Source organism: Melozone crissalis, unplaced genomic scaffold (genome assembly GCF_028551555.1).
Source record: "Melozone crissalis strain CALT ecotype California unplaced genomic scaffold, PUWL_Pcris_2 ptg000029l_1, whole genome shotgun sequence".
NCBI lineage: Eukaryota > Metazoa > Chordata > Aves > Passeriformes > Passerellidae > Melozone > Melozone crissalis.
In genome coordinates this window covers 8306793-8331930 of record NW_026535807.1, presented here as the reverse complement: position 1 = coordinate 8331930, position 25138 = coordinate 8306793, and the positions used below count along the sequence as shown (strand labels likewise).

General features: G+C 44.7%; 1 protein-coding gene across 1 annotated transcript in view; it reads right to left on the bottom strand.

Moving 5' to 3' along the window:
* Positions 1-15641: 15641 nt before the first annotated feature.
* The window catches only part of FHIT (fragile histidine triad diadenosine triphosphatase), a 516263-nt gene continuing 506766 nt past the window's right edge, over positions 15642-25138 (bottom strand). The window contains exons 7-8 of the mRNA XM_054280974.1: positions 24279-24382; positions 15642-16906 (exon numbers count right to left, since the gene is read on the bottom strand). Coding sequence (XP_054136949.1) covers positions 24281-24382 — 102 coding nt within the window. The 3' untranslated portion in view covers positions 15642-16906; positions 24279-24280. The remainder of the gene's footprint in view (positions 16907-24278; positions 24383-25138) is intronic.

Below are 25138 nucleotides of genomic sequence, written 5' to 3'. Positions count from 1 at the left end.
TGCAAGGATTCTCCTTCTGCTACTGTGCTAATGAAACTGAAATACTCTTCCTTGCAGTGGTCTGTGCAAGATAGCTGGACTTTTTACATTTTGTAATTAGTTTCTAGATGATTATCTATTAATATTTCATGCTTGATTCTATGCCAATGTCTGCTTTTGGCCAAGGTCTCTTCTGACCATCTTATTTTGCATATTAGTACTAAGCTTCTGAAGAAAACACTGCTTTTGCTGAAATCTGGGAGGCTGCACTTGCTGAGCAGACTGGGGTAGCAATTTGGGAACTTCAATAATTACTCCTTCGTTCCCAAAAGTCTGCTTATACAGCACATAAATGTGAACTAACCTTTAGGAATCCTCTGCAGATCTGACACCTTATATCAGACCCACACTTTGCAACAGGACAGAGAATGTATAATTTATGAGCTAGTGAAGTATCTTTAATTAAAACACTATTTTCTAAATTTTGACTGAATTTAATTCTAATCTAACAGAAAGAAGCAATCCAAGTCCAGCTGAGGTTTTCCTTAAATACCACCCTTGTTATCTGGGAGACTTTGAATCAAGTAAGATAGATGGTTTTAATTTCCATGTTCTCAGTGTAACACTTGGGGTCAATGTTTGCATACTTATCATAGGCAGTTTATCACTGACAACCACTGTAATTGTTCAACTTTTCCTTGGTGAAGACCTGATTGACTATTATGCACTGTATTTATTTTGTCTCACACTAAAATATAGATGATTGATTATTCCATTATTCTATTGACCAAGGCTGTAACAAGGTGTGACAAATATGTGCCATTGCAGTCCATAACCAGCTGTGCAAGGTGGTGCAGTCAGGTAGGAGAATTTTAATGCACACAAATCTCTGGAAAGCCTTAGCAAACTTTCAGGACACTGCATTTAAAAGATGTTACCTGAATGAATGGTCTTCATTTCTGCTAGGTACTTGCTAAGGATGAAAAAAGAAAATAACAGGTCCTGATCTGAAAAGCTTAAAATATGATTGAGAGTCCATGGGAGTCAAGGGAAATTCTTCCAATGAGTTGCTGGGCTTTGGCAGGGTCCTGAGGGTAATCCTTCTGTTTACTTCTCTGAGAGTTGTGTCAGCCCTGAAAAAAATCTCCATTTGTTAACTGCATTAAAATGTGCAGAGAAAGAAATGTCTTCTGTCACTGATGTAGCACATTAATGTGAATTATATGCACATATCAAGGGGAAAGAGAAAAATCCTGTATTTTAAAGCTCTTTATCTGCAACTTGGTATTTGAAATACATAATTTAATTATCTTTGAACTACTTTGTTCCTTCTTAAAATAAATAGTATTTAATTTTCCTTTTAAATATCATGCATTGATGGACACAGCACTGGGGATTGTGGCAACAAAATGGTGTTGAACCAGCCACTGGAAATTAGTACTAATAAACAATGCATTTGCTACCAGTCTGTCATATTAATTAGTCTTCAGAATGTGTCAGTGCTTTTCATTTGTATTTAACATTGCCTGAGCTTACTGCCAATTAAATACAGTGTTGTTATCAATTCACACGTGATTACATTGGATTAATATGGTTCTTTTCTTTGATCCACTATAATTAAAAATCAGAGTTGTGATTTTAAACAAGTGTAAAAATACAATTAGTTTGTATATGCAGCTGTCTTTTCCTTCTAATATTCTTTAATAACATTCACCTCCAATTAACAGCTGTGGAAACCCTGGGCCCTGTTTAGCACTCAGAGGAGACTGAAGCATTTTGGAAGCACTGGAAGAAGCCCCATGGCTGTCCCTATCCTCACCCTCTGTCCAGATGTTTTGGATGACGTTTTGGAGTGAGACCTGTGACCCTTCAGCCCCCAAATCCTCCATGAGAACTCATCAGATGCAAGCTGAAAGAAAATACTGCCTTAAAATTCCATTGTTTCCCTTGAAGCCTGATGGCTGCTCCATGCCTTAACCCTGGGGATGCTCTGATGGTTGGGAGCACCACAGGGGGAATGGGATGTGCATCCTCCCTGTCCTGTGCCCCAGGGGCACATGGAGACATGGGCTGGTGTAAAAGGGGCCACTGTGACTGTTGGGGGGGATGAGAACACCTGTGTGACAGCCCCAAATAACCAGTCCAGCCCAGAATAACCAGTCTACCCAGTCTGGGCTTTGGGGGCTCCGGTGTTTCACGGAGCTCGAATTTGGGACCTGCCACCCAGAAGGGGTAAGGACCAGACCAAATGCCACCACTCAAAGCAGAAGGACACTGTTTCCCATCACCTCCCCCTCCTCTGCTGCTGACAGACAGGGCTCAGGCAGCAGAAAGGCTGGAGGAGGCTGCTCTTCTGCTGGAGCAGATAGGAGTAATTAGTCAAATCACTGCGGCGCAGAGAGGGAAGCTGGCCCATCTCCTGTGCACCACAAATGACTCATGGCATAACAACTTCAGTAAAGGGGCATTTTTTTCCCTCTACTACTTCAAGCAGGGAAACAGAGAGATGAGCTTTTCAAAAGGCCATCAAGGCTTTTGTTTGAGAGCTTTGTCTTCCAGGTCTCCCAGGACCACTGAGAAAGTCATGACCTGGATAAATGTCATCAGCAGTCTCTCTGGGAGGCACGGACACCAAGAGCATTTCTGCCTCCTGAAGGAGCACAGCCATGACCTGGTGAGCAGCTGGCAGATAGCTGGTGGCTTGTTATCCCCCAGCCTGATAGACCCATTTATACCACTCCACCCCGGTTTGCAGGATCCTGTGGGAACAGGGCAGCCACCCCTTGTCTGTACCAGCCACGTGGGGAGGGCACAGCAAGGGCACTGCAAAAGCACTGCTGGCTGGAAGAACATTTTCCCAGCAAGCAGAAACAAAGAGAGACTTGCTCTCTTGCTTTTTGCCTCCCTTCCCAGGCAGAGAGGAGCAGTCAGTGCCCTGCCTGCTGAAACTTGCTCAGTTCAGCTGAGTCTTGCCCACTGCTGTGCTCCACCAGCTGCCACTGTGAAGGGCACAGTCCTGCAAGAGGCAAAGTTTGCCTGTCCCACCATCCTCAAAGCTCCCCCATGCCCTTCCTCACCCATCCCCAAAGCAGAGGAGCAGCAGAGAATTAAGGCTGAATGAGCAGAAGGCAGTGAAACACGAGCTACGCCTTGCTGGCCCCTCAGAAAGCGACACAGAGTTATGCTGAGGTAGTGCTCTTTGTGCGCATACTGTGTAGTGTTCCAGTGAGATGAAACCTCAGGCTCCTGATTCAGCTGATATTTCTGGCAAATTGTTGACCTATTGCAGTTTATTCAGGATTTTTGTTGTCCTGGTAGAGTGGCTCTAACAGTGACAGATTTGTCATTCTGTTTCTAACAAATATGCAGCTTTTTGACTCTGAAACTTGTACCTTGAAGCATCCTGGATAATAATTGCTTCTGTGCTCCACAGTAACACTCCGTGTTTATAGGCAAGGAGAATAATTAATTTAACGTTAATTAATAAGATTTAATATAGCCAGTGCTAGCTTGTGTCATAGAATAACTCACAGGGACAATTTTAATTTCACCTGACGTTGATATTGATAGTTTCTCTCCTGGGCTGGAACCAGAGGATGGAATTGCTGCACTCTGGGCAGTGAGAAGGGCAGCTCTGCTAACAAGAAGTGGCTGTGGGGAAAGGGTTCAGGAGAGCCAATTGTCACCTGGAAAGAAATTTAAAGGAGAAAGCAGCAAAATGGCCCTTTTTTTGGTTCACCTTGGGAAGGAACAACTGCAGAAGCAGTCTCCTTACCTGGGTGTGATGCTGTGGGTTTGATGGATTAAATGCTGCTCTTTTAGATTTTTCCCTGCTTTATTGTAGCATGAGCAAAAGGACATTTCTTGTGTCACTTAAAAGAGGAGATGTGTCAAATCATAGAGCCCCAAGCTGGAAGTGACCTCAAGGATCGCCTGGTCCAACATTTCTTGGCAAAAGCAGTGTCAGACAGGATGGTCCATCACCCTGCCCTGCTGAATCTCAGAGTGTCCAATGTCAGCGGATCCACCACTTCCCTGGGGAGATTATTCCATTGGCTGATTGCTTCCACTGTGAAAAATGTTCTTGTGTCTAGTTGGAATCTTCCCAGAAGTGATTTGTAGCCATTATCCCTCCCTTTTCCCTGGGATCCTGTGAAAAGGGAGTCTCTGTTTCTTTGTAGCCACCCTCTAAATATTGGAGCATGGCTATAAATGCCTTCCCCAAGGCTTGTTTGCTGCAGGCTGAACAAACCCAGCTCTCTCAGCCTTTCCTCACGTGGCAGCCCTTCCCAATCCTTGGCTCACCTTTGCAGCCTTTCTCTGGGCTCTCTCTGCCTGGTCACATCCTTTTTATGTCACAGGCCCAGAACTGAGCACAGAATTGCAGGTGTGGGCCAGCTAGGGCTGGGTAAAGTGGGGTAATGACTGCTCTGTCTCTGCTGGTGATGCCCTTGGTGATGGCACCCAGCTCTCTGCAGTGTCCCTTTGCTGTCCCCATGCTCTGCTCACTCACCTGAGCTCATAATGCAGTGACAAACCAATGCTGCCTTGTGCTCTGCCACCTGTTAAACCCAGCAAGAGGCTCTGATCAAACCCTTCTCTGAGAGCTGCTAAAGGCTTTTATTAGCACGGAGATGCAGCCTGCAGGGACCTGTCACACTGATGTTTCCCTGACAGGGGTCACAGATCAAACAAACTTCTCAGTGATCTATGTCCAAGTTGTCTTTCATATCCTTTCAATATACTTTGGCCTCACATTTTGTATCCCATTAAGGTTTCTCCAAAATACTCATGTTTAAGATGAAACTCAGGCTGGAGCTTGTCGCAGCCCAGAGGTGTGCCCTGGCAGTTTTACACTTTTCTGGGGTGTTTTCCCTGAAGTCAGGCAGTGCATCCTTGGCTGCCATGGGCTGGATCTCCAGTGCAGCTCAGCCTGCATGAGTGAGGATGCTGCAGACAGCTTGGGAATTGCTGATGAAACCAACTGCTCTGCCAGCAAACTATCCTGGGTCCCCCACAGGCTGTGTAATTAAAATGGGGACTGGATGGGTGTGAAGTTAATGCTGTGTACAGAATGTATCTGTCCCAAGGTAAGCCTTCACATCTGCTCTCTGTAACAGTGGAAGTGCAGGGTAGAATTGAGTGAGAAATAGTTTGAGTGGAGAGCAGTGCTGTCCACCAGCAGCTCAACCAGACCTCTCTGCAGAAAGCAGTGAGTCTAACCAGCCAGAGTGAGAGCTGGCATAAAAACAGGCTGGAGGCGCTCCTGGTTAAGAACATTCATGGGTTAGTTTTTAAAATCTTCCACTTAATTTTGTCATTGAGGACAAAGAGAAACTTCAGCCTGTAAATGTCACCAGTTCTCCATTTCACACTGACGTTCCCTGGGACAGCAGAACTGCCCATAAAGTGTCTGTCATCAAATGAAAATTGGAAAAAGAATCTTCCAGATTTCTGCACACTCCTGTCACTTGTAAATAAATTGTTACTTAACCCTTGCCTGCCCACCTCCCTCTGCTGCTGGAGCTGGAGCTGGTGACAAACTTTCCTCAGCCATCGCTGCTCTTCTGGGTGTGGGAGAGCTGCTGCAGGTCAGGGAGAGCTGCTAATGACAGCAAAAACAGGGGGAAATACCTGTGCTGGCATTTTAGGACTGGAAGTGTCTGCAAGTGCATTTGTGGAGTCAGAAAGGCCCACCCAAACATTTGCAGCTGTAGACAAAATCTGAACTACCCACCCAGGCTTTTCTTCCCACCTCACCTACTTTTATTTTCTTTTTTGCTAAATGTCAGTTTGCTTGTCAGCCTCTGGCTGGGGTTTTCATGTTGTTCCCTCACTTCTTTCAGCAGGATCCCTTTGCCAGAGAAGGAGAGAAATGTCACAGCCTGACAGCTCCTCTGTCCCAGCTGCACCTGGCACCAGCCAGCACACAGCACCTGGACAGACAGACAGACAGCACAGCTCCTGATGGGGCAGCAGCAACAGGGAGGGGTAAGGGCACCTGTCACACCCAAAGGCAGCAGCCCATGGATTTAAAAGTAAGATGTGCACATTTGGTGGCTGCACTTGGGTGGTTTTTCCTGGGACAAACTGGGGTGATACCAGATCCAACCTGGCCTCTTTTTCTGCCCCTCCATATCATCTCAGCACTGACTCCTCAATACTCTGAGATGCATGATAATATTAGGTAATTTAATGGTTTATAGTATATGTATATCTAATAATATTTATTGCTTATAATAATTTAATGTAGTATACTTATATGAATAAGTAAAGCATATAAATATATATATCCACATATAGCCCTCTAAAAGACCTTTATATACTTACATTTATATGAGATCTTTAATACATAATAACATAATATAATGATACAATAATATAATAATATAATAATATAATATAATAATAATAGAATAATAGAATAATAGAATATGTGTATGTATAAATATATTTAGAAAAGTGTTATAAATGCACATGCATGTGTGTATCTCTAAAGACTTTTTAAAAGGTCTTTTTATATATATACAACCACTATATATATATGCACATATTTTAAACATTAAAAAGCATTGGAGTTTAGATATGTAAATATCTTTTTATATAAATACATGAACACATTCTATATCTATATATCATCTGTATCTAGTGAATATAAGCATTTTGCAGAGGCTGTGGCTCTGGTGCTTGGCTCAGCTGTGCTCAGCAGTGCCCATCTCACCTGCCCAGAAGGTCTGGGGGAAGTCCCCATCTCTGTGAGCTGCTGCTGCTGCCTCCCTGTTCAGGGACTGTGACTGAGTGCCCCAAACACCCTTGGCTGAGCTTGTGCCTGAGCATTTGTATTTGTTTCTCTGTCCCCTGATGCCACTCTACAAACAATGAGATTTCAGTTCCCCCTCTGCCACCCCTGTGAGCATTTCCTGGCATCTGGCTGTGTTTAGCCTGACAAACAGGGAGTGTGCTGCAGTCTGTCCTGAGGGAGATGCACAGGTGTGCACACACCCAGGCTTGCTGTCTTGCCACTGTTAATTTTCCCTCTTGTTTTCCTGACAGTCAGTGTCTCAGCCTAGTCCAAAAGTGGCTCTGGAGAGGGGCTGGGGACAGGGCAGAGCCAGGTTCCTGCTGCAGGGCCAGCAGAGGTGGCTGGGCCTTTGGAGAGGACACCCAGGGTGGAAAGGGATGCTTTGCTTCTCAGCTGCTGGACTTGACTAGAAATCTTCTGTTTAGTGTTTGTAGCACAGATACTGATGGGTTTTTTATCATTTGCAGCCTGGTTTGCATCAGGAGAGGCTTGGGATTCAGTGTTCCCTTCCCTTCTGGTTGGGGGACTCAGTGGGGCTTGCAAGTGCTGCTGGATAAATTCAGGATGGGGCAGAAGCTGGAAACTCAGGTGGGCACACACACCTGGGCAGCTCAAGGCAGTGACACATTCCTCCCCACATGCAGCCAGCCAAAGCTGTTGTGTTGATTTTCTGCTCCCTGGAAAGACTTTTATTTTGGCCATTTTTTTGTTTATCTCTGGCTCAAAATTCATGAAGTGCTTGACCACCCAAGGAGCTTTGCAACTCCACCATCTGCATTGTCACTCAGCAGGCAGGTCCCACCTGCTCCAGATCAGTTTAAAAGGAAAAAAAAAAACATCTAGGAAGGAACTGGAAGCAGAATTGGATGAAAAATATGTTACTAAAAAGAAGAAGAATTAGCAGAATCTAAGTAACATAATGAAAGAAGTTTTGGCAATAAAGCAAGCTGTGTGAATAGGTCAGGAAGGGAAGGATGAAGGGACACTTGCTGAGATTTAGACCTTGGGAGGAAGACTTTTCAAATGCACAACTTCTACAAACACAGGGCATGAGGAGGACCAGGGAGAGCAGGCTGGAGGGAGAGCAGCTGGCTCAAAGCACAGGGCAGGAGTATGTGAACAGGTTATGTGGCCTCCTCTTCAAAGTGGGAAAAAATACCTGGGTTTTGGGTGAGGAGGAGGATTTGGAGCAAAACTGGAGGTTAAGAAAGATGTGCAGAAATGAAATCCCAAACACATGAGCCCATGCTGAGCTGGATTTTATAGATTCTGGTCAACCAGCAGGAACTTACAACAGGACATTTTTGGGGTATTTTATGTAAATAAAGTGTTTTATTGGGCACCTAAGGAGCAGGCTTGGGCTCCCAACAGCAGAGTGGGCAGTCTCTCCTGCAGTTTTCAAGGTGGGTGCTTGACCATTTTATAAGCTCAGGGGTGGATTTTGTACAAGCAGTGTGTCTGATGTTGTGCAGGTATTTAAGAAAAGCTTGCTGGGTCCAGTACTGAGAGCTTGGTCACTTTTTTCTGAGATAAAGACCATTTACAGAGACATGAAGGCAAATGTGATAAAATGCAACATGATTTATCAAGCAAGATTAACCTGAAATCCCTAACTGATCTTGTAGATAAAGGAAATCCAACAGTTCCCCTCCTCCAGGATTTCAGTGAATCCCCTGCTTTTGTGCTCTGAATATCTAACAGTGCAAGTTGTGCTGGAGAAGATGGGCATTAATTAAATAACCCAGAAATAGGTGAGGAATTGGCTAATAGGGCCCAGTAATGGTAAGAGAGCTTTTTCAAGGACTGGGCTGCAGCTTACTTTGATCATTCTGTATTAAAGGCCTCAGCAGAGGAACAGGGCTGTTTGCTGAGGGAATCTGGTGGGCATGATGGCAAACACACAAGGAGCTTTGGGATATTTTAGTGAAAGGACCTGGAGGACCATGAACACACAGGAGCTCAAAACTGGTACAGCATGGTAAGAGGCTCTCCACTGTCCCCACAGCCCCCTGGCAAGAGGGAGAACACTCAGTTTATCCCATGTGGTGCACCAAGGCTCTGGATTTCCTCATGTCCTGCTCCATCCCTGTGCCTGGAGGCTTCTGCAACTGATGCTGCATGCTGTCAGATGCAAAAAGCTGTGACATAATCCAGCAATGCTGGTGGTGCCATGCCTGGTTCAGCACCCCCTTGTTCACAGCTACCAGGGAAACCTGTCACAGCCACGCTCTGGCTTTCTTGCTGTACTTCTCCCTGCTGTCACCCATCTCTCTGCATGCCTGATTTCTGACTAATGTAAATACACACCCCCTTCTTTAGCATAATTGAATACTAATTCCTTAATGTGTGTTATTTGCCACTGTATCTCCATTTCCCTGCTATCCGTCTTAAGAGTGCCAACAATTGCTATCACTGTTTGACTGCTGTGTGTATATAATTAGAACAGTTGGCTCAGGTAATTTCTTTTTTTCTTCTTTCAGTTCCTTCCTCTGCTTTCCTCTAGTCTGGCTTTTGGGGTTTTTCTTCATTTCAGGCTTTGTGGAGGAAGTTTTCAAAGCAGGCTGTGTGGCTTTTAACTCTTCCACCCATTGGATTGGTGTTACCAGCTGCTGAACCCTCTGAAACCTCTGAGTTTGTTAAACTCTCCCTGAGCAGCCAACTCCTCTCATTCTCCATTTCTTATCCCTGAGGCTCTAAGTGGAACTTTGTAAATGTTGTTTCTGCAAGTGAATTGCCTGATTGAAGAAATTGCCTGGCTGGTTTTATTCTCCCACCATTGCCAAGCATCTGCTGGTGTCCAGCTCACCCCAGTGTGCCCAGGGAAGGGACATGCCAGGACCTGGATCTGGCCTGCCCATCACCTCCAAGCCATCCTTGCTTCAACAACAGGAAAAGGAAAACACACAGGGCCTGAGGGATTCATGTGGAGACACAAAGCAAACCCACTCTGGAGAAATTCCCACTCTCTCCCCATGTCAGAATTCGTCTTGAAAGATTTTCTTTCACAGGGAAGTACCTGTTTAATTACAGCTATTGCAAAGACAGTTAATAGCTGATGAACACAGCAGTATATTTTAATTGAATATATTGAGCACTCTGAACAAAAAGCACAGCTCTTGACCTTTCTCATGAGTGAAATGTTAGAACAAGCTTCTCTACATTCTGAGCCCAGGGAGAGCAAGGAGGGGCCCACCCACTGCTGTTAATGGAGCCACCCATGTAAATCCCTTTATGACAGCTCAACAATGGGCTGCTGAATGTGCAATTAGTTTCATTTCATACAGTTATTGTTCATGTTGGAGGGTAGAAAAGTGGGAGGGCTGCTCTGGTTAAAGCAGAAAGCTCCAGGTTGCTGTCTCTGGCCACTCCAGCCTCAGCCATCCCACAATAACATTTTGTTAATGTCTGGAAGACTTTGGGTGGTTTAATGCTGGTGGCTGCAGTTTGTCATTGCAATGGGACAGTTCTGTGAACCAACCACCCTCTCCTGCCCTCCAGGATCAGGCCAAGACTAATCCAGATTTATTAAGGATGCCAGGATGCCAGGAGCTGCTGCCCCAGTGCCCACCTTGGTGCAGGAGCTGCAGAGACGTGGGAGCCACACCCCTCCCTGTCTGCTCACCCCAGCCAGCTTCTTTATTGATTTCTAAGCCTGTGATTAAAGTTTGCTCGTGCTGTACCTTCCTGAATTGGCACTTGGGTCCTTACTCCAGCAAAATCTCCCATTGATCCGTGCTGGAGCTCAGGCTGAGCGAGCCCTCAGGGAGCAGCTGTATATTTGCAGTGTGGTGCTCTTCAGACACATGACAATTTCAGCACAATTTAGGAACATTAAAACGGCATTACCAGTGTGTCTTTAGCTGGCCATAAATAGAAACCTTGACTTGTCTACAGTGGTTTGATATTCCAAGCTAGACAAGAACATTTAGTCCTGGCTTGCAAGCCATTTTATCACCAAAAAGAAATTTTTTAGGTTAGGAAAGTCAAGAGCTTGTTCTTGCAAAACTTCAGCCTGTGTCTGTGAGCTGCAGTGAAGCTGCATCTAAAATTCAAGTGCAGCAAAAAAAGGAAAAGCTCTTTTTAAGGCTCATTAGTGATGGCAAAAAGATACAAAAAGACCAACGCCATTTTACACTTGTAAAAATACCCCTAGCAGATTCATATTTTTTAATCTTCAGTACAAAAGCTCTGTAACTAAGGCATACGTTCCCAATGACTAGCAAACCTTTTTTTCTATAGCCTCTGGCATTAAAACTCTCAGTGAAAAGACACTTTACAGCTACTTCGGGCAGTTCATTTTCTGTCAATCAATTCTTAGGCTGGAAGTATAAAGGCAGCAATATGACAAGATTTCTATTTTAATATCTTTACTCTTGATAAGATAATCCTAGAGGAACGGTGGTGATCAAATATTTACAGGCAGTGCTCACTGACACAGTCTATTGTAAAATTAAATACATAAAATTATGTGGGGATAATGTTAATGTTGTGATAGAAGGACAAAAGGCAGCCTGCTCAAAATGAAGGTTGACTCTTAATGTATCCTCTGAGGCAGGACCAGTGCTGCTGGCATGAGGAACAGAAGAGCTGCTTTCATTTCACATTTTGTGACCTTTCCCTGCTTTTCAGTAGCTTGTTTGCTGTTTAAACACATTTGCTTACTTAATGATCTTGATTTTTAGGTATGTATTTGTGTGTGTGTGCTGGGTGTCTCTCTGAGATGCACTGCATGGCTCATGGGGCCTGGCAGAGAGCAGGATTTGGCACTGAGCACCCCTTGGGAGCCCAGGTTTGGTCCCAGCCCAGGCTGGGGCTGTGCAGAGCAGAGGGCACAGCCTGGGGGCACAGGGGGGTTTTTGTTCTTTTCCCACTCACTGTATCAGTGAGGGAGAGCACTCCCCTCTGGGGAGCTCTTCCTATTGCCCAGGACAGGTGCAAGTGCCCAAATTCCTGCTTTTATTGACCTTGAGAATGAGCAAATGCACTCAGAGAGAAACCTTTGCAAATACATTTTTTTGTCTTCCCCTTCTCTCTCTGCATTCCTGGTGGGACATGAGGTGACCTGAAGGCCCTGTCCCTGCCTTGGCTGTCCCCAGGGAGCACTGGCAGCACCACAACACACCAAGGCTCCTCTGCCACTGCTCCTTAATGGTGCCACTGCTCCCCAGTGATGCTCAGCCAGAGCACAGGGAAAATGAAGTGCTGATTTAGGCTGAAAAGCCAGTGCTAGCTAATATGGGAAATTACTCCAGCAATCATCACTCTTTTCCTGTCACTATGGTGACAAAAGACATGACAAAAGCCCGAGCAGAAAGGTATGGTGACACAAGTAGAGAGGGACAGAGCAAATGCTTGGCAGCTGCAGGTGGGTCAGGACAGAGCCAGGAGGGCAGAACAGGAAACCTGTGCTGGAGCCATTGCTGCTGATGGACGCAGTTTGGTCCCACACAGGGTCTGCAATGTGACACAAGTACTAAACCCAAGTTGCACCAAGTGTCACAGCCAATGCAGCTACCACAGACAAAAAAATATTATAAAATATAATAAAAATATTAAAAAATTATAATAACCTGAGCCGTACAAGGCTTTCCTGCCACAGCTTTAATCCCAGTGCACTAACCACTGATTTTTGCACCACCTTCCTCTGCAGGACCTGTTTGCCACCTGCCCTAGGGGGTTCTGCAGCCCCCTCCCCACAGTGCAGCAGCTGAGCATCCTTAGGGGACACAGAGGGACTCTGCTCTCCCCAGCCAAAGCCATGTTCACCTGGGATTGGGAACAGCTGTCTGCAATGAGTGGGAAACACAGGGGGCATGCCTGGAGGCAGCCCAGGTCTGTGAGGAGCAGCTGGAGGGACTCTGGCTGCTCAGCCCCTGGTCTCTGCAGCACTGAGGCCCTTCCAGCATCCCCCATCTCACCATGCACAGAGACAAGGTACCAGCTCCCAGATGCCCAAACAGCAGGTTGCTGTGCTGCTCAAGGAGAGAAATCTATCTCAAGAATATCTGCTTAAGAAACTCCAAAGAAGAAACTGGGCAGTCGCAGCAAAATGTTCAGGTCCGAGGACAACTTGCTCAGGAGTCTCTGGTGGAGAAGGTGCATTGGTGCCAGTCCAAGCCTGGGGGCCAGGAGGAATCACCAGCAGATCAAACAGCATCCAATGTCTTTGCTACTTTAAGCAGAATTTTTATTTTCTGAAGTCAAAGGAGGAAAAAAGGTGAGGAGCAATGGGGGAGCAGAAGAGGGTTCTGGAGAGAGAAGTGGGAAAAATCTTCATCTTCAAACACACCCTCTGCCCCACCTCATCTTTTTTCTTTCTTTTTTTTTCTTTTTTTTTTTTTTTTCAGGAGGGAGCAGTGTATTTTCCAGCCAGCTCTCCTCATGAGTGATTGTGCAGAGCTGTGCTAATGGGCTCTGCCAAGCTGTGGTCACCCTACAGAGCTATTGGCGGGAGAGGTGGCAAGTTGGAAAGGACTACAAGGGAACTCTGCATGATATTTTTTGATGAGCTGATTATTCAGAAATTTCACAAGAGCTGAAATATATCACTCTGCTCTGAAACTCACAGCCCTGCCAACACACAGGACAGCTTACATGAGCAGCAGCATTTTCTCCTTCACAGAGCTGCTGGCCTGCACATCAGGATGCAGGAATTGGACAAGGCTTTTCAGCAGCCATCGACCACAGTGACAGTGAGAGCTGGGGAGTGGATGGGAGGACACAGAAAGCTGGCATAGGAATTATTTTGGAACTTTCATGGCTGTCACTGTGTGGGTATTTGGGCTTGAGAGTTTTTCATTAGCTCTGTGGGTACTGGGCATTTAGATTTTTATTGCTTTATGGCTGGGTATGAGATCACCCTGGATTCCACGTGGATTCAGGTATTTTTATTTCAGCAGTGCTCAGTCCCTGGCCACATTTCAGGGTACTGTCACATGCCAGGAGCTGACCTTGATCCCCCCACTGCAGCCAGGACCTGCTGTCTTGGCATCAGCCTGAGCCTGCAGCCCAGTCAGACTCCCACAGAGCCAGCAGAACATTTCCCTCTTCTCCAACATTACCTAAAAACAAAACACTGGCTTATTCAAGCACAGCATCAAAAGAGAGCCTGATACCTGGGGGGTGGGTGAGTGTGTGCTGGGGGAGGTTGGAAGCAGCAGAGGTTTCTGAATTAACACACAATGTCCTCAAGGAGCTGACACAGCCCATCCCCAGCCCATTCATCTGTCAGCTCACACCCATTTTGGGCTGCCTGGGAGAACCTGGAGCTCGTACATCTGCACCTGGAGCAAGAGCAATGCTGAACTGCTGAAAGACAAATAACAAACATCCCCATGCTGCACTCACAGCCTTTGCTGAAGGCACTGGAGCTGCCTGGCATGGCAGTGGATGGGCTGATGTGTCCCCATCAGATCAAGCTCCCAATAACCCATCTGCTCTCCAGTGTGTGTCCTGAGTCACCTCTTCTGCAAGTTCCAGGGCACTCAGGGCACGTGTGGAGCTCCCAGGCTGCTCCTACAAGTCAGTGAGGAGAGCTGTGGCTGAACCATATCTGGTTTACTCATGGATAAAGAGGCACACAGCCCTTGCAGCCCTTCAGAGGAACTGCTGCTTCAGGAAAAGCTCTTAGGAATTGAAAAAATCTGGGAAATTTCCTTCTGTGTAAAGACAGGGAATGAGGGTCTGAGCTCTGTCCTGTTATGCAGCCACCCCATTGGGACGACTCCTCTTGTGCCACGTCCATCTGAGCCCCTGTACTGGTGGGTTTTCCTGTGTTTCCTGCTTTGGGTGAGGGAGCTCAGCACTGCAGCATTCCCCAGCCCAGGCATGACCCCCATGAGGGTGAGAGATGAAGGCTGAAAAGGACAAAGATGGTTACAAAGTTCATCAGTGTCTTCAGCACAGCATCTCCTCACATTTCCAGCAATGGCACCTTCTGCATACAGCTCCTTGCCCGTGGAAAATTAACTCTGTAAGAATATATAAATGATCCAGACAGCATCTTCAAGGTCCATATCTTAAAAAAACCACGAGGGTTTACTCCACATACTGCTGCAGGATGTCATGTACTTCATGATCTGCCTTTTCTAATCTCTCCTTATCTCTCTCTCCAATCCTTTCTCATGTCCCTCATCTATTGCAAATTCCATTTTTAAGCTGGAGCGAAGCACATAAATATTTTCATGCTGCATAAAGAGGTTGTTTTGTGCATAATGTCACAGGAGGCCTTTTTTAAAACCAGGACCTTTAGTGCTGTGATAACGGGCTCCTCATTTACACAAATGAAATCTTCCATGGAGCTCAGCACTCATCTGCTCTGCAGCCCCCATGCAGGATGGCTGGCACAGAGCCTGCTCATCACAGGCTACAGAATTAATACAGAATATTCCATAATAAATAGGAAACCATTGAGCAGCAGGTTTGAAAATGTAACTGATGCTGAGGTTTTTCTTTAGCGTTCCCCAGCAGCACAACCATTGTTTCCTTCTGTGTGAAATCACAGCAACTTGAAATGCTGAAGTGCAAAAGGACAACCATTTATGTTGGCCCATTTGCCAGCATCTTTCACCAGTCTGTCTGCTCACCTTACCTTCTCTGTTGTTTCTTGCTCCCTGACCTTCATTTCCTGTTTATTCAGCCCTTGCTCAGGGTCTAAAAAGTGCAGACTCCATCAAAATGGACTTTTCATTTTTTCTGCACAGAAAAAGAAATAGTGTTACAATCTGTACAGTTTTTAAAAGGGCTAATGCAAGATACTGGGGGCCAGACTGGGTCATGGTAAGTCTTTGAATCAAAGTGGTTTTCAGGGGCAATATTTAAATAGCATGACAGTAAAACCAGGAATCAAATATGAGTGATTTTGCTGTAGTATTTCTATTTAAATTTGACAAGCATAAAGACTTCAAGCCAATGGACTGCATGGCTCTGCAGTAGAGAGCAGAGAGAGACTTGGTGAAAATGGTGAGAACTCATCCATTGTGCATTGTCATAGTGCTCAGGTCAGGCTGTAACCCTCCAGGACAGACCATCATGGAGCAGCTGAATTTGTTCTGAACATGATCACACTGTGCTGCCAGGCAGGCAGAGCTCCACCAGGCTCTGGCTGGGACCTGCCTGACCTCCTCAGTTCCTCTGGCAGGCTCTGCACCCATGGCCTCCCTCAGCATGATTCTTACTGAAAGATTTGGGGGCATTTTGTTTTCATCCTGACTTTGTGGGACACAGAAAGCTTTTGTTTTTTGCTTCCCTGCATTTCCAGAGGAGGATTATGGGCGCTCTTTTCATGCACATCTTACAGACTCATTTCTTCTCTCTTCCATCTGTTGTTTGACTTCTTTTCCTGCAATCAACAACTAACCCACAGTGGGTTTCTTCCTGTGCAGGGTTCTGAGCGCAGCATTTCTTGCCCAGGGATTGCTCCATGTGTTGTTTGTGGCTGGGAGCAGCCATTCCTGCCAGCCTAATCCTAATGTGATTACTATCCCATGAGCAACTTCCCATATTAATTGTTTTACAGAAGTGTTTTGTATCCCTTAAAACTCCAGAGGCCTTTTCATAATGCATTAAAAGAACAGAGAAAAAAAGATCTCAGGAAGCTTAATATTTCTTGGTATAGAACTCACCTGAAGAAAAAGCAGCTTTCCAAGTTTATCTTGGCTAGTCTGTAACAAAGTCTGGGTTTGTATGAATTGCCACACTGCTAAAAAATCTAATTTTTCTATGATAAAATAGCCTACGTACAGTAACTGAATCAAAGAGCACAACATGGAGTAAACACTTTATAATGTACCTAAACATAGTAGCTACCTGATTTTCCTGGCACTTTATTTCTATTTAGGCCAAGGGACAATTTAAAAAGATTCATTCCCAAGTAGACAATTCAGAAAAATATGAGTTACAATTCAGAGCAATAGTTTGAACCAGTGCTGTTTAGTTGTCTTAGCTGGAATTCAACCTTGATGATATCCAAAGGTCCAATAAAATTTTTCATGGAAGAATCCCATATTTGTAGAATATAATAAAATTGTCAAGCTGCAGCTCCAGGGCCACTGAGAACTGGAGAATGAGGTTGTTCTTTCTGGGGACTTTCTGGTGTCGTGGGATGTGTTCCAAGCACTTTGTTACCTGAGAAGTATCAAACATAACAGATCATTACATATAATAGCAGCTTTGATCTTTGTTAGTAAGACAAAATGTGAGGCTGTTTATTACTAACGACTTAGGTGCTCATTAGTGTGTTCTGACAGGAGTCACTGACAGCAATAGGCAAAAGGAAATGTTCAGTGTTAAACCCCCACACAGCTCATTGCAGCTCCCATTACAGCCCCTGGAACAGAGGAAGGAGAAAAGCCTTGCACAGAACTATTTTAAAATTATTTACCAGAGTAAGAAAGAGATTTGTCCTATTTCTTATCTGCTTTTTCAATAAACTGCACTTGCAAATAATAGTAATGCCTGCCTTTCACATCAGGCTTTTCATTCCCAACTCACAAAGCACCCTTGGACAGAGGTCAGGATCATTTTACAAAAAACAAACATGAAGTGAGGCCATCTCTCTGATGTCCCTGAGTGAGACAGCACAGTCCCCAGCTCTGCTGACCGCTCCTCATAGGAACAAAGGATTAGAAAGGGCATCTTGTGTCATCAAATCCAGCTTCTTACTCTTCAAATCTATTTTGCTGTAATAGCCTCATGCAAGACTCTTTGGGGCTCATGATCTCTTATATAAACTCCCACAAATAATCTTTCAAGACTATCATCTCTTGTTTATCCTCCTCCATCCTGACCATGTGGTGGGACTCTGCCTAATGCCAAGGAATTACACACCAGTGATTTGGGACCATCACCCAGAAAATGCCCCCACGCTGGAGAATGGATGGGGCATTTCTTGCCATGTCTGCTCCAATTTTATGCATCTCTTGGTGGTCCATCCTAGTAAAAGCCCTGTAATAGGTGCCATGACAGATGTGAAGGTGTTCCTGTAGCAGAGAAATAGAAATCCTGCGCGCCTGAAGCCGTGGAAGCTGTGTGTGAAATCCCTGCACAAACCCATGGCACAGGTGCTACTGCAGTGGCAGCTGGAGGCTTGCAGCAGCCCCAGGTGCTGACACAAGTGGGGCATTTGAGTTTATCCCTGACATTCCTCTGCTTTTGTGTAGAGACACCCTGGCACACAACAGAGCCTCAAGTACGCTCAGTCCAACATATTTCCAACATCCATCACCCCCTTCCCTTCTCAAATAACTACTTACTGCAGGAGTTATTAATGCCTTTCCACCTACACAGCCTGGATACCGACACTCACACAAAGGCAGTGCTGAAGCTCTGAGGTCATGTTGAGCTGTTGGTTCCAATGTCTCTCTGGGCAGTTCTATTATGCAGCAGCTACAGCAACAGGATACCACCATACAAACCTTTGCTAATAATGGAGCATGAAATAGGCTTTTGGCTTGGTATCTTCAGTTTTGTACCTTCACTTCAGAGCATGTTTAGAGCTGGCTTCAACACTGGGGAAATTATCTCAGCTTATTAAACACAGAACTGTTACCCAAGTGTTGGATGAGGGCACGGCCCCGAACTCACTCCCGGGGCTGCGCGCAGGGCTCAGCTCTCGCCGCTGTTGTGGCTGCAATTCCCCAGCCACCCACTCCTCTGTTTGATTGTCTCTCTCTCTGAAACATATGTTTCCCATTCCCACGGCATTTCGAGCAACAGTTTCCATTGTGAGCCCCTGGTGAGTGACAGTTCGATGGCAGCCTGTGAATCGCTTGGCACGGATTTTGTGAATCTGCTTCGAGGAGGGTCTGGCTGCTCGCGAGGAGCATCCTCTGGCAGCTTTGGGGGCAAGAGATTAGCACCATTTCAGCACAGGTTTGGGTGTAAAAATGCCCAGTCACAGTTGATATCATCCTTATTTGAAGCTCAGCATTGTCCTGCACCTCAGCTCTTTCACCCCAGGTCCTCAGGCAAATGTCCACCACCAAGCTCAGCTTCCCCATTTTCCTCTCATACAATGTGACACACCAAGCCAACGATGAATCAAGAACTGATCCCACTGACAATATTTGATTTTGACAGGCAGCCAGGTGGGCATTCAGGATGTGGATGTGCAGGTTAAGAGAACATTTGGCTGTCAGCTTCCTTCACCAACAGTAGCACATTTGCTGCTTTGCATTTCTGCTCTACAATCGTGTCTGTGTCCCTGGCCCTGATGTTTCTACTGTAGCCATAATTACAGGATCCAAGCAGTGCTCTATGGAATTCATGTACTGGATAGCTGAATTAAATGGCCATCTATAGGGAAATGAAATAACTTTGTATAATAATATATAAAGTCCAGAGAATGAGGTGTATAACTTTCAGGACAGTACTGCTTCCAGCCTCAAAACAGAGCCCTGGCAAGTGTATGAGGGGGACATCACTGCCTCTCACAAGAGGATGACATTTCATTTATAACTCTAGCTAGCTCTCCTGTAGCTCTGTTTTCATAAGAAATAATCACATGCTTCAACCAGAAAAATAATCAGCCTCAGCACTGAGGCTGCTGTGCATTAGCACAGCACATTTATTTGGGGAAGCCTTTTGCCCTGAGCTTTCCAGGCTGGGTGTCACTGCTGAGCAGTCACTGCACCACTGCTGGCTGTTTACACCTTGAAGAGGTAATGTAATTCCTGTATAAACCTTCTCCCTGCTGCAGAGTTGGAGAGTTTGGATATTTTACACTTAAAAAATACCAGCAAGGGCAGATTATGTTTGTTGGATTTGTGTTGATAATTAATTTTCCTTGCATCCCATTGAAATGACAAAAACATTACTGTATATGTACTTACTGCAGAAAAAAGAGAATTTTGGGTGGAAAAGCACAGACCCCATGATCTGATCCATCTTCTCTTTGCTATTTCCAACTACTTAAAGCATAATGTCACACTGAAATGCACACTTGGAATGCTGCATTCTCTTCTGACAGATTTTTATGATATTTTTCAAGGTGACCTTCATAAAATGTGTTTCTTTTGAAGCTTATACTTCATTCTCAGGTCATAATAGTTTCACACAGGCAAGAAAACTGCCAGCTCCTGCTTTCTAATTAATGCTTCTTGGAGGCTTCTGAGTGGGGGATATAATTAATAGCACTTAAGTCTGGAGTGCAGAGGAATCTATAGCAGATTACTGGGATGTGTATTTACCTCAGGATTACACACAAACAGCTCCTAGACCATGTCCTCTGGGAACTGCCCAGCCCTGGCACCACTGGCTCTGACTCCAGTGTAAGCACTCAAAAGGTTGCCCTGCTTTAACAAGTGAGGCTCTGAAAACACTGAGGGTTTGTGCTTGCTGCAGCCTTGTCCCTGCTCCCATTTCCCATGGCTCAGCCTGCTATGCTCCTCAAAGCTGCCTGCTTTGCCAACAGGCAGCACCAAGTGCAGAAAATACCCCTGACCATGCCTGTGGTGCCCACCCAGGGCACAGCCTGCTCTGCAAGTGCAGGCACAGCATCTTCTGGGACAGACTGTCCTCACTGCATCCCAGATGCACCCCTTGGATCACAGACACAGCCATTTCTTTGTGGGTCTGTGCAGTTTAAAGTACCAGAAATGATAGGAGGGTTTTTCTTACAGTAAAACAAGCAAAGATGGGTGTTGCAAGTCATTTTGTATACTTGCCTCAATTTAAGGGAAGTGATGGGATTGCTCTGGTGTTCACTCTCGTGCATGCAGCATGGATTGTCACACTCCAGAGGTGCTGGAGCAGCATCAGATGCAAGTCAAATTGCCAGTTTAAATTCCCCCCTGGCCAGCTGCTGCTATCAGGGGTAATTTCCCTGCTGAAGGCAATAGAACTGCATTTTTTCACACATGCAGAATCTTGGTGCAGATCAGGCAGCTGTGAGGAAGGATGAGTGTTCTCAAAGAATGAGTGGGGAAAAAAGGAATAAAATTTATACTTTTTAGAAAAGCTGGAAAGACTATATTCTCCAGAAACATTGCCAGACTGGGGACAAGGGGGAGAACTGACATCAGAAATCCTGCAAGACTGTGCAGGACACATTATTTGAAGGGATTTCTACAAGAATTTGGCATGTTGCAGTATGCAAAATATTCAGGTGGTTAAGCAATTAAAAGCTATTGAATATTTGTAACTCCAAGCACTTGGCAACAGAATATCACTGTCAACTTCTTTATGCAAAGGGACATTTTGACATTGTACTTAAAACTGACTACTTTTCTAATGGCATGAAAGTATTACTTCAGTTATGCACAAAATAGGAAAACTACTGAAACTTGTACAGCCTGGTTCTTTCTTCAGAAATAACAACACAGAGTGAAGCTGCCTTTGAAGAGAAACATTTTTCACATACCATCTGAAGGTTAAAGTCTTTTAATCTTTAGCCTTTTTGCTGGCATGTGCAATTTAAAATGCTCAAAACAGACTATCAAAACACCCAGCTATACATAGCTAGAAAATTCAAAAGGCACATCTGAAAATAGGCTTGGAAATTAGGGTGCTGCATCAAATCCTGCTCTTTGAGTAGGGACCTTTTCCCTGTGCATCCACCTCAAAAAGCAACCAAGTTATCAAACACAGCTGACCAGAGGACAGAATGAGGAACAGCTCCCAAAGAGGCTGTAAAGAGGTAAAATCTTGGTGCTACTCACAAGAGAGTGACTAACTGGGGAAATTCTATATTAAATATCCTCCTCCCCTAGAAAGTTTTTCTTTCTTTCTTCCAGAGCCACATGAAGTTCTCCTGAGCTCCAGCTCTGCAGGCACAGTTCTGTGAGCAGAAAGAACAAGTCCTTCTAATGACGTGGGACACAGTGGCATGGGGACACCCAGGGGAAGAGCAGAAACACATGCAAAGCACAAATTCACTCGCTGATATTGCACACACAGATAAAATATTTAAAGATAAGCCTTTTCTCAAGGGTAGAAACTTAGCAAGGCTAAATGTGTTCATTTCCTTAAGCAAGTGGGTGGATATTTTGGGTCATCTGGGGACTGATGTAGAAGCACTTAACTGTAGTTATTCAGCCAAGAGGGATCAGCACCAGCAAATGAAGTAGGGAGAGAACTAAGAGCTGCTTGCCTTACTCAAGTATTTATTAGGAAAAAGTTACTTGCAAGTCCTTCTTGATTAGATAGTCTCTAAATACATGTAAAAGGTGCTACTGGACCTTGTCCAGTCATACAGGAGTTATGGCAGGTGGAGAAGGACTTGTGATAAATGTGAGGGTAGCTGGAAAAGCCCTAAAACACAGCTTGGTCTGCCCAGGCTAAGCTGGCTAAGCTGGGCTTCTTTAAATAAAACAATGAAGCACAAAAATAATGCATGAAGCCTTAAAAATTGCTATTTATTGGCTGCAGAACACCCACATTCAGCTCTTTCTGACTTTCCCCATGCTGCATGAAAAAACCTCAAGTCAAGTGTCATCCAGGTAAACCCACAAATGGCAAAATAAATCCTTTGTAGGTGAAATGCAAAAATGGCTTCAAAGAAGGATGCATATAACCTTGTTAATTTGCCAAAAGTTTTCCATCTTCATTGCTTTAGAAGCAAGGTTAAGAGAGAAGACAAAGGCTGAGAAATGCAGAATGCATAGATATATCTTTATCTCAGGTTCAGAGCATTAAACTTCAGAAGCAAAATAATGTTGGGGAGAAGAGATTGACAGTGATGCCTGATGTTGGGAATCAAGGGTTGGAAGGACTAGGCACTCTCATGATAATGATGCCAGGAAGATTTAATTTACCAGTTTGTTCTAGGAAAGGTAATGACCTTAATATCACGGGAAACGTATCAAGAGGTCATCCATGCAGACACACACTGACTCATTTTCATAATAAATGGAAATAGACCTCCAGCCACACTAATTTGCTTGCAGGAAAGGATTTATATCATCTATCCAGCTTGTGTTTAGTATCAGAAGAAATAAAGAACATTTTATTGATATGTGGGGATTTAATTTCAGCCCCTTTGAGAATCTCAAGGAAAAAAAGGCATTTCCAATTTATTTCTGACCAAAAAAAAAAAAAAATCCCCCCAAAACCTACCAAATCAATAAAGGGAAACAATATCACACTGGAATAGGGATGTGCCATTTTCCCCTAAGTACTATTCATTGGTTGCTGGGCCATAGATGAAGCACCACATAATGCCTCTGTTAGAGCAGAGTGCTTACACATGCATTACCAAGGATATGCTCTTCCTGCCTGAGTAATTCACATTTCAGCAGCATATTTCTGAGAAGGTGAGAAGTGGGTGTCTAAGTGCAACTCCAGCAGCCCCTGCAGAACTGTGACTGTGTAGCCCAAACCCTGGAGGTGCCAGCTGCTGGGGAGGAATTTCCTCCCCAGATGGGAATAAATGTGTTCCATGGCTTTTTCTGTGCACCCACAGAAGGGCTGGCACAGCTACTTCGGCTGGAGGAGACAAGAGCATGGTCACGATGCAAGAAAAAAAAAATGGAAGGGGAAATCTGAGGAACTCCAAATGGAGTCATCCAAAATGCCATCCAAATAAGCATTTCAGTTTGCCATTTGAATGGCACAGGAGATGAGAGCTGCCACCTCAGTGTGCCACCCATACAATGTGGGGTTTAGCTCAAGATTTCTCAAGCCAGGCTGCAAGCAGTGAGTCATAGAGAGAAAGGAGGGTTATTTCTGGGATTTTGGTTCTACAGAGGAAAAACATGAAACAGCCAGAAATGACAGAGAAGTGAGAGTGCTGGATGATGGCAAACAGCATATGGGGAGCAGGGGAGCGGGAGATTTGGCATCCTTGCTGCAGTATTACATCCCAGCTCAACTCACATTGATCTCCAGGGGCCAGTTCATTTCTGCAGGAAGAATCTGGCTCCTGGGACTCCAGGTACAAAATGAAAAACTCTCAATTTCTAGAGCACCAATGTTAGTGTTTGCCAAGTGTTTTCTCTTTTCTATTCCTCCCTGCAAATCTTTCTTTTTCTTTTAAGGTCAGTGGAAAATTTAGCAGAACAGGCAGTTTTCCAGCAGGCTTGGTTTTGGAAGTTGAACTGATCAAATAAGTTAATACTTGACAGGTGAGGTTATAATTTATGCCGTCTATAGTCTGAATTCTGATGCAATTTTGTATGTATAGGTGCATATGCATATGTTGTACACAGACATATCAGTTTTAGCTCTGTGTAGAGGTATTAGGGCTGTTTTCTGTCCTTAAAACAGAGGTTTAGGTTAAAGACTCCTCTTAAGTAAATGCTGATGATTCTCATTTCTAGATGCACCATTATTTTTGCTGTCTGGAAACAAAATGCTGTAGGATGGTGCTGATTGTTCAAGAAGGAGCATTTCATTTCAGCCACTGCTGGAGTGCTGTGACCTTTTGGAAACAACACAAAACTAAGAGCTTTGCTTTCTTTTGTTTCATTCTAGATATTTGCCTTGTTGCCTTCAAGAAGCCTCTGGAGGTTTGAGCAAAGGCTTGGGTGCTGCAGGACTAAGTCAATGTTGAGATCATTACCTTTAATTTTCCTGGAAATATTTCTTCAGAATTTCTGCTTCAGCTGCCATTTCTTCTTCTGTCCTCCACTTGTCAGGGGAATCATCTTTGTCGTGGCGCTGCAGCTTTTTGAGGGAGACAAGAAAAAAAAATCAGATTATTATTTTTTCAGTTTTGATTTCAAATTAAGGGCAATCAATCTAACTCTTCCATGTGCCTTCAGGATGGATGAACCTGGTAATGAAGAGAGGAAAGGTGAAGGTTGCTGGTTTAGAGTGGTGACAGTGGCTGCATTTACCAGGACAGCACCAGGTGCCAGGGTGTGACAGGCAGGGACAGGCTCAGCTCTGTGGGCTGATGCTCAGACACTTTGTAGGCAATTGATGCAAAACTGGCAGGTAAAACAGTGGGAAAACACTCAGCATCCTTTGAAGCAGTGGAGTGAGCTGGACACCTTGTCAGTATTTCCTGTGAATTTTTCTCTCTGTCATTTCCTCTGCCCAACTTTCCTATCAAAGACCTATTGTGATAACAAGGCCCTGTTGCAATTGTTTCCCACCAGGAGTTTATATTAATATTTTTTTTCATTCCTTCTCTGCATGCAAGTTATCAATCCTTCCCTGCCATTGCTGAAAGCAAGACACATCCCTGGTCTAGAAACAAAACCTGCTATTTTAAGCATAATTATATTTGATTGATTTCTTGGGAAAAAAAAAAGTATAAGAAACATATAATTTTTGTGTCCAACTGGCACACTATGCCCACAAAAATTTGCTCTATCCCATATGCAGGAACTGTTACATGAGATTGTCCCAGACATGATAATTTCTTCCTTTGCCACTCAAGAAGAAGGGAGCAGCTGACAGCTTTGCTGCTTTCCT